Source organism: Pholcus phalangioides, unplaced genomic scaffold (assembly GCF_987345545.1).
Source record: "Pholcus phalangioides strain wild (caught in Gottingen) unplaced genomic scaffold, Ppha-v1.0 ptg000004l_1, whole genome shotgun sequence".
Lineage (NCBI taxonomy): Eukaryota > Metazoa > Arthropoda > Arachnida > Araneae > Pholcidae > Pholcus > Pholcus phalangioides.
In genome coordinates, this window is record NW_028301597.1 from 3,591,375 (window position 1) to 3,606,211 (window position 14,837).

General features: G+C 39.0%; 1 protein-coding gene and 1 non-coding gene across 2 annotated transcripts in view; one reads left to right on the forward strand and one right to left on the reverse strand.

The window, feature by feature from the left end:
* The window catches only part of LOC149086449 (uncharacterized), a 60,797-nt gene extending 53,174 nt beyond the window's left edge, over window positions 1-7,623 (forward strand). The window contains exons 4-6 of the mRNA XM_089255562.1: window positions 332-484; window positions 5,259-5,401; window positions 6,752-7,623. Of these exons, the coding sequence (XP_089111688.1) occupies window positions 332-484; window positions 5,259-5,401; window positions 6,752-6,907 (452 nt within the window). The 3' untranslated portion in view covers window positions 6,908-7,623. The remainder of the gene's footprint in view (window positions 1-331; window positions 485-5,258; window positions 5,402-6,751) is intronic.
* A 3,137-nt stretch (window positions 7,624-10,760) lies between these two features.
* TRNAV-CAC (transfer RNA valine (anticodon CAC)) lies at window positions 10,761-10,833 on the reverse strand. Its single transcript has one exon. It is a non-coding gene; the product is annotated as a tRNA-Val (tRNA).
* Window positions 10,834-14,837: the final 4,004 nt, after the last annotated feature.

A 14,837-nucleotide genomic window follows, 5' to 3' on the forward strand; every position in this document is an offset into this window, starting at 1 on the left:
AGGTGGCACCAGGAGTAAGTTCTCTATTTCAATCGATATTTATACGTATTTCTCTTCTAAAAAAAACATTGGAACGAGAAAAAGGCAACAGAATTCGAACTCATTCATCAATGTTCTAGGAAACATAATTTATCATTCTGAAATATAAAATCAAAGTTCTTCGTTTCGAGCCTCGAATATTCATTCGATTTCATTAATTCATTGAATTCTCTTTCATGATATTTCACGATAACGACGAATTTCGTGATGCTCTATCTCTCTCTAATATAAACATGCAGTACATTATGTATATCTTCTTACGGTGATTCTCTTTTGACTTGTTGTGTTGCAGTTGGAAAGGCTTGCAAGACAGCCACGGCAGCGCTGTGCGTAGCTGATGCGGCCGTCACCGTGGTCGTTATGGTAGTGACCTTTGTATCTACCTGCTGGAAACGTTCGAGGAAAATATTAAGGAACGTGTCGTTACCTCTCGTCCTGCTTCAAGGTAAATGCTTTCTCGCAATATTGTTTTCGTACTCCCCTCAGAAAAAATAAAATTCAAAAGACGTCTTCGTACATGCAATATCGTATAGGCCAGTCGTTTCTTAACCTTCAACCGCCTCGTGTCCCCTCCCCTTCCACCTCATCCAGGAGCGAGACGATTTCTACTTATTGAATTGAATTTTCAGTAAATTTATAAACAGAAGTTTTAAGTGAGGTCTGTCTTTGGGCCCTTAGTTAGAGTGGTGAGCTTCAATTTTGTGGGGAATGTAGACCTACTCCTGCGCATTTCAACATCATGGACTCTCGTACTAAGGAAGTAGCAACTTACATATTCACTCTCGAAAAGCATAGAACAGATCCAATCATGAGGGCCGTTGATAGACATTACGCCTTGTGCTTGTATGAGCACATGCGTTAAGATTGACTTGGTTCTACTGGGGTGCTCTCCTGGATTCTGAATTTAGAGATACAATTTTCTCCACCATATATCACTTCAAACTATTTCTTCACGACCGGATTTTTTTTCACAGTTCTCTTTGGCAATTGATTTTTACCCGTGGCCCCAAAATATCCTAGAACCACAGGGGGAGGGGGGGGGGCAGGTTGTGAAACACTAACACAGGTTCTAAACCCATGACCCCCACATCCTGAAGTAGGGCCCTAGGCTGGGATCTTTTGCGGGCCCCCGACCAGACTTTCACGGGCCCTCTTATGATGGATTTACAGCGTGAAAAAACAAAAAATAATGAAAATCGTCCCGGGCCCCAGGGCTGGAGCCTTGCCAGCCCACCCCTTGGGGGGGGGGGGCATGGCTAAACCATGGATGTATTTACTTTCTTCCAGCTAGCTGGGCTCAATTGCCCAGAACTAGTTTAGCGTGCCTTGTAAACTATTAATCGCTTCTTCGAAAGCCATATTATGGTTCGGTTAAATCGAACATGCCCATGTCCAGGGCCGCAACTAGATGCTTGGTCAGCCAGACAAACACGCATTTTGGTGTCCCCATTTCAATGTTGAAGAAGAGGTTAAATGGTGAAATTTGCGTCTCCTCTGCTCCGGCTCCCAGTGCATCAAATCCGCCTGTTCTCCCCTTAGTTGTGGCCCTGTCCCCGTACAAACTCAGTGAACAAAATTTCTTTACTCTTCCATTTTCTTGAAAGTGAAAAGCGGATACAAACCCACACACACATGAAATGTATATACACACCACACATTCGGTGAGTATCTCGCATGACATGTTCCTGCTCATAACTTCTCGACCCTCCCTGTACAATCTCGGAATTATAGCTTATTAAATAGCTTTATCTGGAAGAAACACGGCCGAGGTCAGCCGATTCTTTTTTACGGTTTCGTAAGGAAAAAAAAAAGGAATTCATAGTGAAATGAAGATTTAAAGAGAAATAGAGGAAAGTATAACTCGACCAAAAGAAGCTCAACCCTTGGATACGCCCCTGGGGTCAATACAAACGCCAGTTCTACCGAGCATTTATATAGTATAAGCAGTCCTTGGAGCCCAATCTCCAGACAAAACTGAGACTTTTTTCAGTTCTTAACTTTTCTATACTGAACATTTGAATTATGGGATTTCCTTCCCACGCCTTTTCATTTGTCTCTTTTCCTCGTGTGTTTTACACAAGACTCTATTATAAAATCGACTTACACTACGTGGAGGAGAGAGCGATTTAACAGCAAGACATAAAATCTTCTTGCAATTCTTTGACGCAAAGCATCGGCACCACCCTGTAAACGGTGTTCTTGGTCGAACCTCTCCCGCCAGAACCAATCATCTTCACGGAGATGCTTCAACAAAACCTTTTCAAGATAATTGACGCTACTGAAAGTGATTTCACGAAAGCAAATGATGAAATGATTTAATGAACGCAAAAGAAAAAGACCGCGAAGTTATATAAAATCAACGGAATAAGACCTCCCAGTTTCGTCCAATCAACGGCCTGTCTCGTTGGTGTGTCTATCTGAATTCTTCCGCTTCACTTTACTAAACGGGGTGGTTTTATAATAGAACTCACACTGCTCAGACCTACGTAGCGCCTGTTCTGGTAAACGTCTTTCGTTGAAACTTATGTGGGTTGTATGGACCATGGGGGAAGAAAAAATGCAATAAAAAATAGTCCAATGTTTTACCACCAGGTGAAAAGGGGCGCTTTTTTATTGGAAATTTTATTTTATCCATGGGCTACGTATCCACCAAGTTTCAACGAAATACGTCCACCACAACAGGTGCCAAGTAGGTGTGAGTTCGATGACACTACTCAGAACTGTCTTACTTCAACTGAGACTGTAGAGCTTGTTCTGGCGGACGTATTTCGATGAAACTTGGGGATACGTAGGAAAGACCATTAGGAGAAAAGAAAATTTGCAATAAAAAATCGCCTCTTTTTCACCTGCTGATCAAGAATTGAACAATTTTTATTGCAGTTTTCTTTTTCCCCCATGGTTCATAAAACCTATGCACTAACTAAACCACACATGAACCTCATCCGCATTCCCCTGTGGAACTCCTAACGACTTGGCGCATGTTGGAATGTGTATGTCCGTATTGTGAACCTAGCATGAAGCTTGTTTCTGTGCAATGCCTGTTATAGTGCTGCCATCTGCCACCAGTTTGTTGGACTATGAGTGAAACGTAATAATTGAAGATTTGTACCGTTGTAGGCCTGTTGCTCTCTGTGGCGAGATTCTTTAACGGGGAGAACGGCTCTCGTATTCGCGCCTCGAAGAATATAACCTATACACCAAGTTTCAACGAAATATGTCCACCAGAACAGGATCTGCATAGGTATGACAAGGAGAGGGTCCCTAGGTGTCTTCCTGAAAAAATTATGAAAAAATTTAAGATCTTTCATCTCGCCGAGAAACAAATAATTAGCGGTGGAATGCAATTATTAAAACCACAAAAAAAATCATTAAAAATGATAACAGTCGGCTACTCAACGCCTCTCGCGCTTCATGGTGGAATCCATGAAAAAAAACTTCGTTTCACATTCTTCTCTTTTCTTTCTTCCAGCTTCTTTGTTCTTGAAACCATAGTTATTTCTCTTTTTTCCCCCTTTCTTTCTCCATGTTGTACTTTATCATGTGTTTGAATGAGGTCATTCTAACACTACTATTACTACTAAACCAGACATGCACCTCGTCCATATTCCTCTGCGAAACTTCTAACGAATTGGTGCATGTTGGAATGTGTGTCCGTGTTGTGAACCTAACGTAAAGCTTGTTTCTGCGTAATGCTTGTTATGTGTAGTGCTGCCATCTGCCATCAATTTTTCTAACTATGCATGAAGTGTAATGATATGAATAGCATACTCTTGTACGCCTGTTTTCCCTCTGCGGCGGGACTTTTTAACAGGGAGATCTGCTCATATTTGTGCCTCGAAGTTGGGAACGACAGAAAACAAACTTCAGCCGACCACCACCGTGGTGACTGTGGGGGTCCCCGCGATCATTCTAACACTATACGGGTGCGAGATTTTAAATCGATTTTTGGCCTTTTAAAAAAGCCTCTCCACAGACAGCAATCCGGCTTACAAAATTAAAAATTCAGGCACAATACAAAAAAAACGGCAAAATGACATGCCACGTTGTTGCTTACGAATTCTGAAGCTAGATTGCAGCACTTTTGTACACATAATAAGCATTCCTTAGAAACAAAAATTCACGTTAGATTAGAGTTACCAACAGTTCCCCTTTTCGATGTCATTTCAAGCGTGCTTAAAAATTATTGTTGTGGCCGATTTTATTGATCGGAGTAGGGGCGCCATCTATTGGAATAATTGGGATGAGTCACGTCACTAAGGCATCCTCCTCCATTCTCAATTTAAGAATCTGGAAGTCCTACACTGCACATTCCGCATGCACCAGTTCGTTAGAAGTCCCTCAGAGGAACATCAAAATACTAATAAAAGCCTCAGAGGACACATATGCGGTTTAGTAGTTGTAGCAGCAGCAGCAGATGTCGCCACTACACTGACTAAAAAAGCAACAATAGTTTTCCAATTAAAACAAAACTGTCTGATAACCCTGGCAATGACATTGTCGGAAATAACTATTGTCGAACAAAACCGTGCCCGCATATGTTTAGCCTCTGTGGCTAGTACAGTACCACTACTTAATACATGATTTTCGTACCTATTGCACTGGGGAATTTATAACGAATTGGTTACATGCAGGATCGTGTTGTGTGTGTATGCGTGGCCCAAACGGAATTGAGCTCGTTTTGCGTTACACTGATCCTGCCATTTGACATCCATATATTGAAGGGTCCCGACAGCTGGCTGATGAGAATCCAAAAAAGAAAGTTCAAGAATTCATCAAATTCAGAGATTGTGGGTTTTGGCCTGAATTATGTCTGGCTGTCCACGTACGGCACCGCTCAGCACACACGAGCTATAAGTAAATAGGATTTCGTTGGCTTTTTAGTTGTCCAGTGCACCCATCCAACACCATATATGGCAGAAGGCCTCCTAGCGAAGCTCGTATGACGGGCTACGTTAAATGGCAGATTCCCCGAATTTTCGTACCGCCACACGTTGAAACTCTACAGAGAAACTTTTCCACGTCGGACATCGGTTCAAATTCATGAAACCGCAGAAATGTGTTCATGTACTGCCATCTATCTTTTAAAGATGAAACCAGTAACGAATGAATATTCTCGTGATCGCAATTTAAACGTTGTGAAAGTATGTAACTAAACAAATTGTCGTATTTATATCGATATCATTGTCTAAATTATTTTGTTTCACTTGAATCAATTTCAGGAGCGATCCTATTCACCATTCCCCTGGCGTACATATCGGGCAATATGGCAGAGCTCGTCGATCAGTTGAGCGCCGCGCATGGGTTGTTGCTCGTCGTCGGCGTTCAGTCCACCTACGCACACGACTGGGCCTATTGGTTACAGGTACGCAAATTATATCAAATCTTCAAAGAGTTTGTATCTTTCATAAATATCCAGAGAAATGCCTAATATAAAACTTATAAGGCAATGTTCACCTGTAATAATTACCTAATCTAGTAACATATACCTATCGATGCAAAAAGATTTATTTCATATTTGGTGCTCCGACTTGCTCATTTGCATAACTCGCATACACAGGGCCGCAGCTTGGGGAGAGTAGGCGAGTCTGGTGCCCCGGGTGCTGAACCAGAAGAAGGGGCCGAATTCACCCCTTTAACATCTTCTACATTACAATGGACGCCAAAATGCCAGGTTGCCCCGGATTAAAAAAAAATCACTTTCGAATTGATGAAATTTGTTTTGTTATTTGAATAAGTTTTTATTTTTACTTTTTGAGCTTTTTTCGAGTTTTCGGAGCATTTTTTACTGTCATTTTTTTTAAAGATTTTTTTTTAGGTCAAAACATCGGGGCCATGGTAATTACTAGAGCCAGGATTATATACACTAAAAAAGTGGCAAAATATGCTCTAAAAATATGCAAATATGCACTAAAAAATGCAAAAATATGCACGTAAAACTGCAAAAATATGCACTTAAAAATGCGAAAATATGCACTTAAAAATACAAAAAAAATGCACTTAAAATGCCAAAATATGAAAACGGTCCGACTGAACTACCAAAATGTACAGTTAAGCACTTGAAATGCCAAAATATGCACTAAAAATCCCAAAATATGAATTAAAAATCTTGAAAAGTCAAAAATTCCGAAATATGTACAAAAAATGAGAAAATATGCATTAAAAAAATTACCATGCAAAAAAGAAAAAACAGACGTGCTTATAAAATGCATCTTTTCTATTTCTTCGTGCATATGTATTCATTTACAAAAACATATCCTCTCATATATTTTATATATATATACCGCATATGCAAAAAACTTCTGCAAATTTTTTAATTTCTAGTTTGTTGCAGTTGCTCAATAACGAAAATTCCAGTAACAAAAGAACTTCGACACTATTTAAAAAAAAAAGAAATTAGCACTCTTTTGACATTTCTCTAGAAATAACCTTACAATAAAATAGTTAATATATTCGTAAAATACTTCACAAATAATTCACTAAATTTCACCGGCGGGAAAAAAACCCGATGTTTTGAAAACATTATGAACAATATTTATTTGAAAGATTATAAAAAAAAATTGAGTGAGCTTAAATAAACCTTCAAAAATATGCACTTCTTTGATTTTATGCATTCATATGCGTTAATGCTAAAGAAGGCCCGAAATATGCAAATGCATATAATCCGGGCTCTAGTAATTAGTATCGAAATTAATTTACGATTTCGTTTTAATAGGTCAGTCTGTTCGGAGTGTGGTTGACATGTTCGGGTTTGCACGTGGTTTTATATAACAAGGTCCGAAGGCATTCCAGTTATTCGAAGTCTTCGTCGACGAACGGCAAGAAAACGTCTGACGGAGCCGAGATGGAACCGCTGCGGAACGAGAAATGATCGGGCGCACGCCACAATTTGTGAACGTCCACGACAAGAGGGAACAACACTTCATCTCGGTGATGATTCGTCCATTCAAAATTATAATCCAAACGGGGAAAAGGGTTCATCTTTTATTTTGTTACAAGTACTAACTATTCTTCTTCGCGCGCGTCTGTGTGTGAGTGATGCAATTTCAAAGAAATTCGAATTCTATTTTGTGTAAGGTCGAGGAACATCCGAAAGTATTGCGGAGTATGTAGTGCACATTTATATCAATGATGATGGACTAAAATGTGCCTTATTTCATCCGCAAATTTCGCGAGTGGGATTTTGTAAGTTACGAATGAACGGCAGCTACACTGTGTGTGTGTGTGTTACATGTACATCTTCGGGAAATGAATATCGACTGGAAATATGTGAAACTATATACCGGTGAAAACAAATAATCCTTATAGGCCGGGATTACACTAAAGTATAATAAATGATCTTTTACAAAACTTGAAAAATTCAACTAATAATAGCATCAGTTACATTTGACCGAGTATAACAGATGCTTTTATTGGTTGCATTTTTGCCCTTTTATAAAAGAACTTTTATCAAACTTCTCCCGGCTTTAGACATAGAGAAAGGTTCCTATACAAAAGAGTTTTTTTTTTATTGTTTTAAAAATTTTTGTTCAATGAATGTGTATTTTTGTATTCGTGATCCTAATAAAGTACTCACATTGAAATGCTGCTCAACGTGTTTTATTTGTGTTTTTAAATGTTAAAAACATTAGCGCGTGAATAATGCAAGCACTGGATTTCTTCTCCCCCCCCCCCTTTTGGCGAAGGCAGTATTATCCGAAGAAGAATAATTTTGGAGAGTACAGTAATTTCACTCTTCTACAAAATTTTAAGGGATATTTCTGTAAAAAGAAGAGTATTTTATATTCAATGAAAAATACAAAAATAAGTCTAGTAGGCCGGTATTACACTATAAAACTTATTTTACAAAACTTGAAAAACGTAACCAATAAGCACAAGTTTCATAAACGAACTTTTATCAAACTTTTACAGTGTAATCCCGGCCTAAGGCTGGCATTACACTGTAAAAGTTTGATGAAAGATCCAAAAAAAAAACCAATAGCGCACCGGTTATACTCGCTCAAATGTAACCGATGTGGTTATTGGTTGCATTTTTGAAGTTTGAAAAAAAAGGAATTTTACAGTACAATCCGGGCCTCAAAAAAAATTACTTAAAATTTGAAGAAGTATTTTCACTCCTCAATGAAATTTGATGCGTATTGGCGAACACTTGGCGAAGGGATCATTTTCATCTGTTAGGCCGGGATTGCACTATAAAGTTTGATAAAAGATCTTTTACAAGACTTGAAAAATGCAATCCATAATAGCATTTGTTGCATTCAAGCGAATGCAAACAATAGGCTTATTGGTTGTTTTTCTTCAAGTTCTTTAAAAGATCTTTTATTAAACTCTTATAGTATAATTCCGCCCTTATAGGACACGAATAATAAAAAATAATTTTGAAGAGTAATTTTATTCCTCTCTCTTCAAACAAAATTTTGAGGAAGTATTTTTGTAAAAGAGTATTTTTTTTAATGAAAAACACAGCGAAATATATAAGATTATTAAAAAAATTACCCAAGATTTGAAAGGAGTATTTTTTATTCCTCGACAAAATTTGGAGGAGTAAAATTGAATTTTGATGGTGAACACAACACAGTATGAAAGTCCGCCCTTCCCCAATCTGTTGTTAATGTGTGAAATCGAAATTTCTTGAAATCCGGGAAAAAAATAGTCGCAAATGTTTTTTTTCTCGGGAATTCTGTTGGTGGAAGTCAGTTGCGAACGCGCGAAGGGAGTCGCTAAGCTTGAAACTTCCTGAGAAATCACAAATTATTCTTAGCCTTTTAGAGAACTGACAGTAAAACTCACTTTGGAATTTATAACGGAAAACTTAAATTGATTTTTGGTGAAACTCACGGGCCCATGTTTTATGTAAAAAAATAAATGTTAATGTTACTCTCAACGCCTAAGATGTTGAATTGAATCTGTTAAATGAATTAATTCAACAGCTTAGGCGTTAATGGAATGAAAGGTATGTAAATCTGTTGAATGTATCTGTATACTGACACTGCTCAGACCCGTATAGCGCCCGTCAAATATAAAATCTATCTGGTGCGTTACATGGAGGGGGTGCGTTAGTGCAAGATACTCGAACACGTTGCCAATACGTGCATAATATCCAGACAGAATAAAAAAATGTTCCTCTGAAAATGATAATCGATTCATAGTTATTAAATAATTTTGTGATCAACGTTTTTGATGAAAATAACGAATTCAAGAAAACTCCGAACTAGAAAATGGGGACATTTTCGCAAATAAAAAGTCGAGATGGCCAGAAAAACCGGCACTGTCCCGGGAAATACGGCACATACACTCACTCTGGTTTATGGTTACCAAATCTGAAGACTGAGAAAGGAGGACGTCTGCTCATACGTCACTCATCCTAATTTTTTCCAATAGATGGGGCCACTATTACAACCAACAAAACCAGCCATAACAATAATTTTTCCCACACTTGAAACAGAACCGCTAAAAAAAAGCAGAAACAGAAAAAATTCTGAGAACTTCGAAGGCTATTGGGGGTCATTCCAGTATTACGTCAGTATGGAGGGGGGGGGGCAAAAATGACTAAAAATCTGCTTACGTAATACTTGAATGGCCCCTTGGTGCAAATGAAGAAATGTGTTTCAAAGTGGGAAAAAAAATTTCCCCAGAAAAATAAAACGATTCCGGAAACCAGAAAAGGAGGACGAGAAGGCAAATTTTCCAAAACGTAGGAGGACACTTGAAATGACATAAAAAAAAAAAGGAGGGCGGTTGGTGACCCTACTCCCTAGTTGAAACAATCAGCTTTGGTAACATCTATTGAATAACTAATTTCTAAGAATCTGCAATAGATGGCAGCACATTCTTCGGACGAATCGATTCAAACCAAAGCTGTATAAAGATCGAGCCGCTTCGATTCAATGACGCAAAACTCACGTTAATTAACCGAATTGACGATTAAAAAACTTCAAAGTGAGCTCGTTGATCACACATGAAGAAATGGGTCAAATGGTTTCACTGGAACGATGAGTTAGCTCAATGCGTAATTCCGTCCTACAGCCACGTAGCACATTAGAATACGTTTTTTCTAATGAAAAATTCTTTTTTTTTAAACTTTTGAGAAGCGTGAAAAGACAAAATATATATATACAGTCAAACCTCGTTAATGAGAGTCACTCTCTTGAAAGCAAAAATATGACTTAGTAAGCGGAGTGACTCGTTAAACGGAGTAAGCAATAGACAGACGGAGTAAGCAATTCTGAGGACAATTGGGACTTCCAAAACGTGACCCGTTAAGCGGAATGACGTGTTAACCGGATGACGCACTAACGAGGTTTGACTGTATATAATTTTTCATCACTAAAAATCATTTTAAAAAATCATGAAAACCCATGAATCACCGTTATTCGCATTAATGAATAATAGTGAAAGAATACGTTACAAGAGTGTTTCGCAAATTCAAGATTCAAACAAAAAATGATTTTATCGGATTATGCGAAATACATATTATAATACAGTGAAATCTCGATTTTACGATACTCTGCGGACGAACAGAAATATCGCTGTGTGTGGGAGGTTATATCGACAGAAGAGGTGGAAATCGACACTCGTGGATTTTACACGCATTCCCCCTAACAACACTTGAAAAAATATCGTTATAGAGGGATTTATGGCAGTCGCTGTAGTGAAGTTTCACTGTATTTAAAGTATTCAATAAAAGTAAAAGGACTTTAAAAAAAAAAAAAAAAATTGCATCCTGTTTCCGCCCGGGATCGAACCGGGGACCTTGCGCGTGTGAGGCGCACGTGATAACCACTACACCACGGAAACATGTCCTCAAGTTGGATATTTAAGTTTAAACTACATTGCAGATATAAAATTCATCCGCTCCGTTTCCGGACGGAGTGGATGCGGGTAGAAGTTTTAATAAAGAACAGCTTTTTTTCGATATATTTGCCATAAATACCATTAAAAACACCATATGAAGGTCCAGGGGCGTAGCCAGAAATTTCGTTCGGGGGGGGGGGGGGACGACCAATGTGATAGAACAATAGATTTTGCCATCTTTTCCTTCGGTACAGCTTCGATATAGGGTTGTGAAGGTCCCTGTTCATCAAATATGTCTATCCATCCCTCCGTTTCTTTCTGAGATATAGCAACTTCTCAACTGCTTTTTGTCCATACTTTACAATTTTATACAATAAAACCTGCCAACAACGGCGGCCACTGACAGGACCAATATTATAAGCCGTTCTGTAATTCATTACGAATATAATTGATAAATACTTTAATAACTTTTAAATTTAATTGAAAATTTCAATTATTTTAATTTTAAATATATTTTTTTAAGTTTTTAATCTTTTGATTTTTTTTAAACTAAATACTTTTATTAAACAACGTTATCCACGTACGGCGTTCTTTCAGGGCCGCCGGATTAAAACGTTTAAAGGCTTTAAAGCCGGGTTTTCCTAGGAATAGGTCTTTTGCGCCGCGTGAACCGAAATAGACAATTAATTTCGCGCCGGCAGAAACGTGTTACATAATCACGCTACGCGTTGGATCAGGACCTTCGTCCACTCCGTGTGAAAGGGGCCTTATATGGAAACGTGCTCGCGCACGCACACTCCACAAGAAATAGACTAATAATTCTTACAAATAAAACTCCTACACTTAAGAAATAATCATTCGCGTAATTAGCACCACTCGTCCCGGATCAGATAGGCTTTTGCATTACAATCGCATCAATATTTCTTAAATCTCGGGGCTCTAATGCCTTGGACTTAGGATGCAACTTCCTGGAGTTAATGAATTTCTTAACACTTTCAGACCCCGGTGCCCGTGTACAGACGGTGTTTCAAAAAGAATCTCACACATCCGATTTGAAAAATTCATAACCATTCAGCTTTTAATCCGTTTTGATCGAATAATGTATAGGTAGAAAGAGAGAAATCTCGAGTTTCACGCAGTTGCCGACTGGTAGCGCTAACGCTCTTCCTTCGGCCGCCACTTGAGTGTTTGTCAATATTAGCTTTTCAAACTACAGTTAGCAACCGATTCGGATGACTTCATTTTCCAGCAGGACGGGGCACACCCACACTGGAGCTTGGACGGTCGAGAATTTTTGAGCAATTGCATTCCTAAACGATGAATCAGCAGTACGGGACCTGACATGACTGGCCTCAAAGATCGCCAACCTCATAGTGTATGATTTCTTCTTCTGGAGTGTTTATAAAAGACTACGTTTATGTGCCTCCAATTCCAGCTACATCAGCAGAACTGAAGATACGCATAACAGCAGCCGTGGATGCAAACCGTCGTCACTGTGGTGGTCGGCTGAAGTCAGTTTTCTGTGGTTTCCAATTTCAAGGCGCGAATGCGAGCCGATTTCCCTTTAAAAAGTCTCGCCACAGAGAGCAACAGACCAACAAACAGTACAAATGTAATTCAATCATATCAGCACTTCACTTCTGAAATATAAATGGCGGCACTGAAAAATCAAACTCAACACTACATATGCACTCAGACTTTTAGGTATGGACACAGTTACACTTCCGGCACAACTCACTAGGTAGTAAATTGCCTATGGCGATAGACCTGAGTTGTGCTCGGTTTGAAAGAAAGAAGAGCAAGTGAATGCAAACATGCTTGCAAAAGTTTGAGACGAATTTGACTAAAGTACAGACATATTAAACACCTTTAATTTGGTTTGTGAAAAAACTTTGATTAGCTATGTTATATAAAATAATCTTAAGTGTCTATGTGTGTCCAATATTTTTCGTAATATACGCATTTCAAATAGGATGATTCTTTTTGAAACACTCTGTAATATAACCGTTAATTAATCTTATGTCTATGTTTTTGCTACACAAATGTAGCGTGTGGTTCCTTTTTTTTTCTCACTGTAGAATACTATTTTATTTTGACCTCAGGGAGGAAAGCCTCGACTTAAAGGATTGATAAAAAAAATTAATAATTAAGTTTTGAGTTAGAGCAGTGGTTCCTAACCTTTTTTCAGTCCATGCACCACTAAAGAATCTTCGAAATCATGACCCCCCCCCCCCCCGTCAGTCTTCCGTCAGATGGGACCCCTCCCCCTGTGAAACTTCATATTTCAACAACGAGTTTATCTTTTGTTATACAATTTTTTTTTTGTTTTGCGAACTTAAATTTTGATGTAACTGGGTGCTTCCTACCATTAAGTTCAGTCTATTTCCCCCCCCCCCATTTCTTACAATCCTTTTTATTTTAAAGTAAACTCCTATTCACGATGAGGGAGCCAAAAGTGCGGGATTTCCTTCACGCCGGTTGTGGTTTTTGCGTGTCCAAGACTTTTTATTATCTTTTACTTTAATTATCTTACCCTGCGTCACGTACCAAGCATCGAGGAGAAATAAAGAATTATTTTTTATTTCTCCTCTAAGGTACCAAGCAATCGTGGGATAGGGGCTTTAGACTGTTTTCTTATATCAGTGGTTTCCAAGCTGTGAGTAGTGACAAATGGGGCGGTGTTAATAAAATAGGGGTCTTAACGAAAGGAGTAACGCGAGTGAATCATAGGCGGAATAGACTCGGAAGTCTGGGGGGGGGGCACGATGATGATGTCAATTCATATATACAATAGATCAGTCGACTCCACCTTTGACGCTGGGGAGAGGCAATCCCCCCCTCCGTATCTCCGCCAATGGAATGAATTTACAAAATAAAAAATAAGAAATCAATTATTTTAATCCTTCGAAACTTTCCGCACAGAATGATGTCAATGCATATACACACATAAAAACATTGCCATGAAGCCTCTCAATAGTGCTGGATGTTGAGCTTCACCACAATGTGGGGAACAACCTCTCCAACCACAATAAAGTGGGTAAAAAAAACTCAATTTTTAAAAACTTTTAAATTTGAAAATTTAAGTACAATACCCCATAGAAACGGAACCCTAAGGGCTCAAGCCGCCCCCGCAAAAGTATATGCGGCTACAGGTGTTGTTTATCGAACGGGGAGGGAGGACGGGACAAAAATGTCCATCTTCTGCCTATGCCAATATTTTTTTTAATCGGGGGAGGGGAGAATCGTCCCTATCTCCTTCCCTCTCTGTATCCCCACCCATGCCTTCAACCAACTTTACGAGGTCACCTAAGCCCTCAGTAGATCATGAATATCCAATACAGCTCATCCCAGCATGCGCCCTTGGGTAGCATATACGGACGTCTGGCAACCCTAAACTTCCCACCCCCAACATGTTTTTGTCGTATCGGAGTTCCTTCGGCACCTAAGACGAAACTTTCCAAAACAAGCTCCACGAGCGAGCACGCGCAAGTTGAATACGCGTTCTGCGAAAGCAAAACTACTGAACCCACTATTGATCGATATTAAGCCGCGTACACTACAGCCACGTTGCGTTGTGAAGCGCTGCAACTTAATTGTGGGGGAGCGGAGGTCCGGGCTGCAGATATCCTAGTCTTGTTTCGTTCGGGTGCAATGAATTAATGCTTGAAGTCCCGTATATACTTAACGAAAATTCAGCAAATAATTCAAGTACAACGTATAACATGCGCTATGTAAGCGAGCCATTAGAATTCAACATTATATTCATTTCAGTATTATTTATTCAATATCTCTTATTCACAGTGAAGAGAAAGCAATACAATTAAGAGTAAGAAAACAAAGCCGCCAAAGGGGGGTGGGTGGGAATGGAAGTCCCAGATTGGTTGATATGCACACGCTCGATGTTCCGTGATTATAACTTAAGAACTTGATTAATAGTAGGTTTACTTTTCCTTGCCTCAACAGTACTTTTCTTGCAAAGATAATCTACCAGACGTGGTGAAATACTT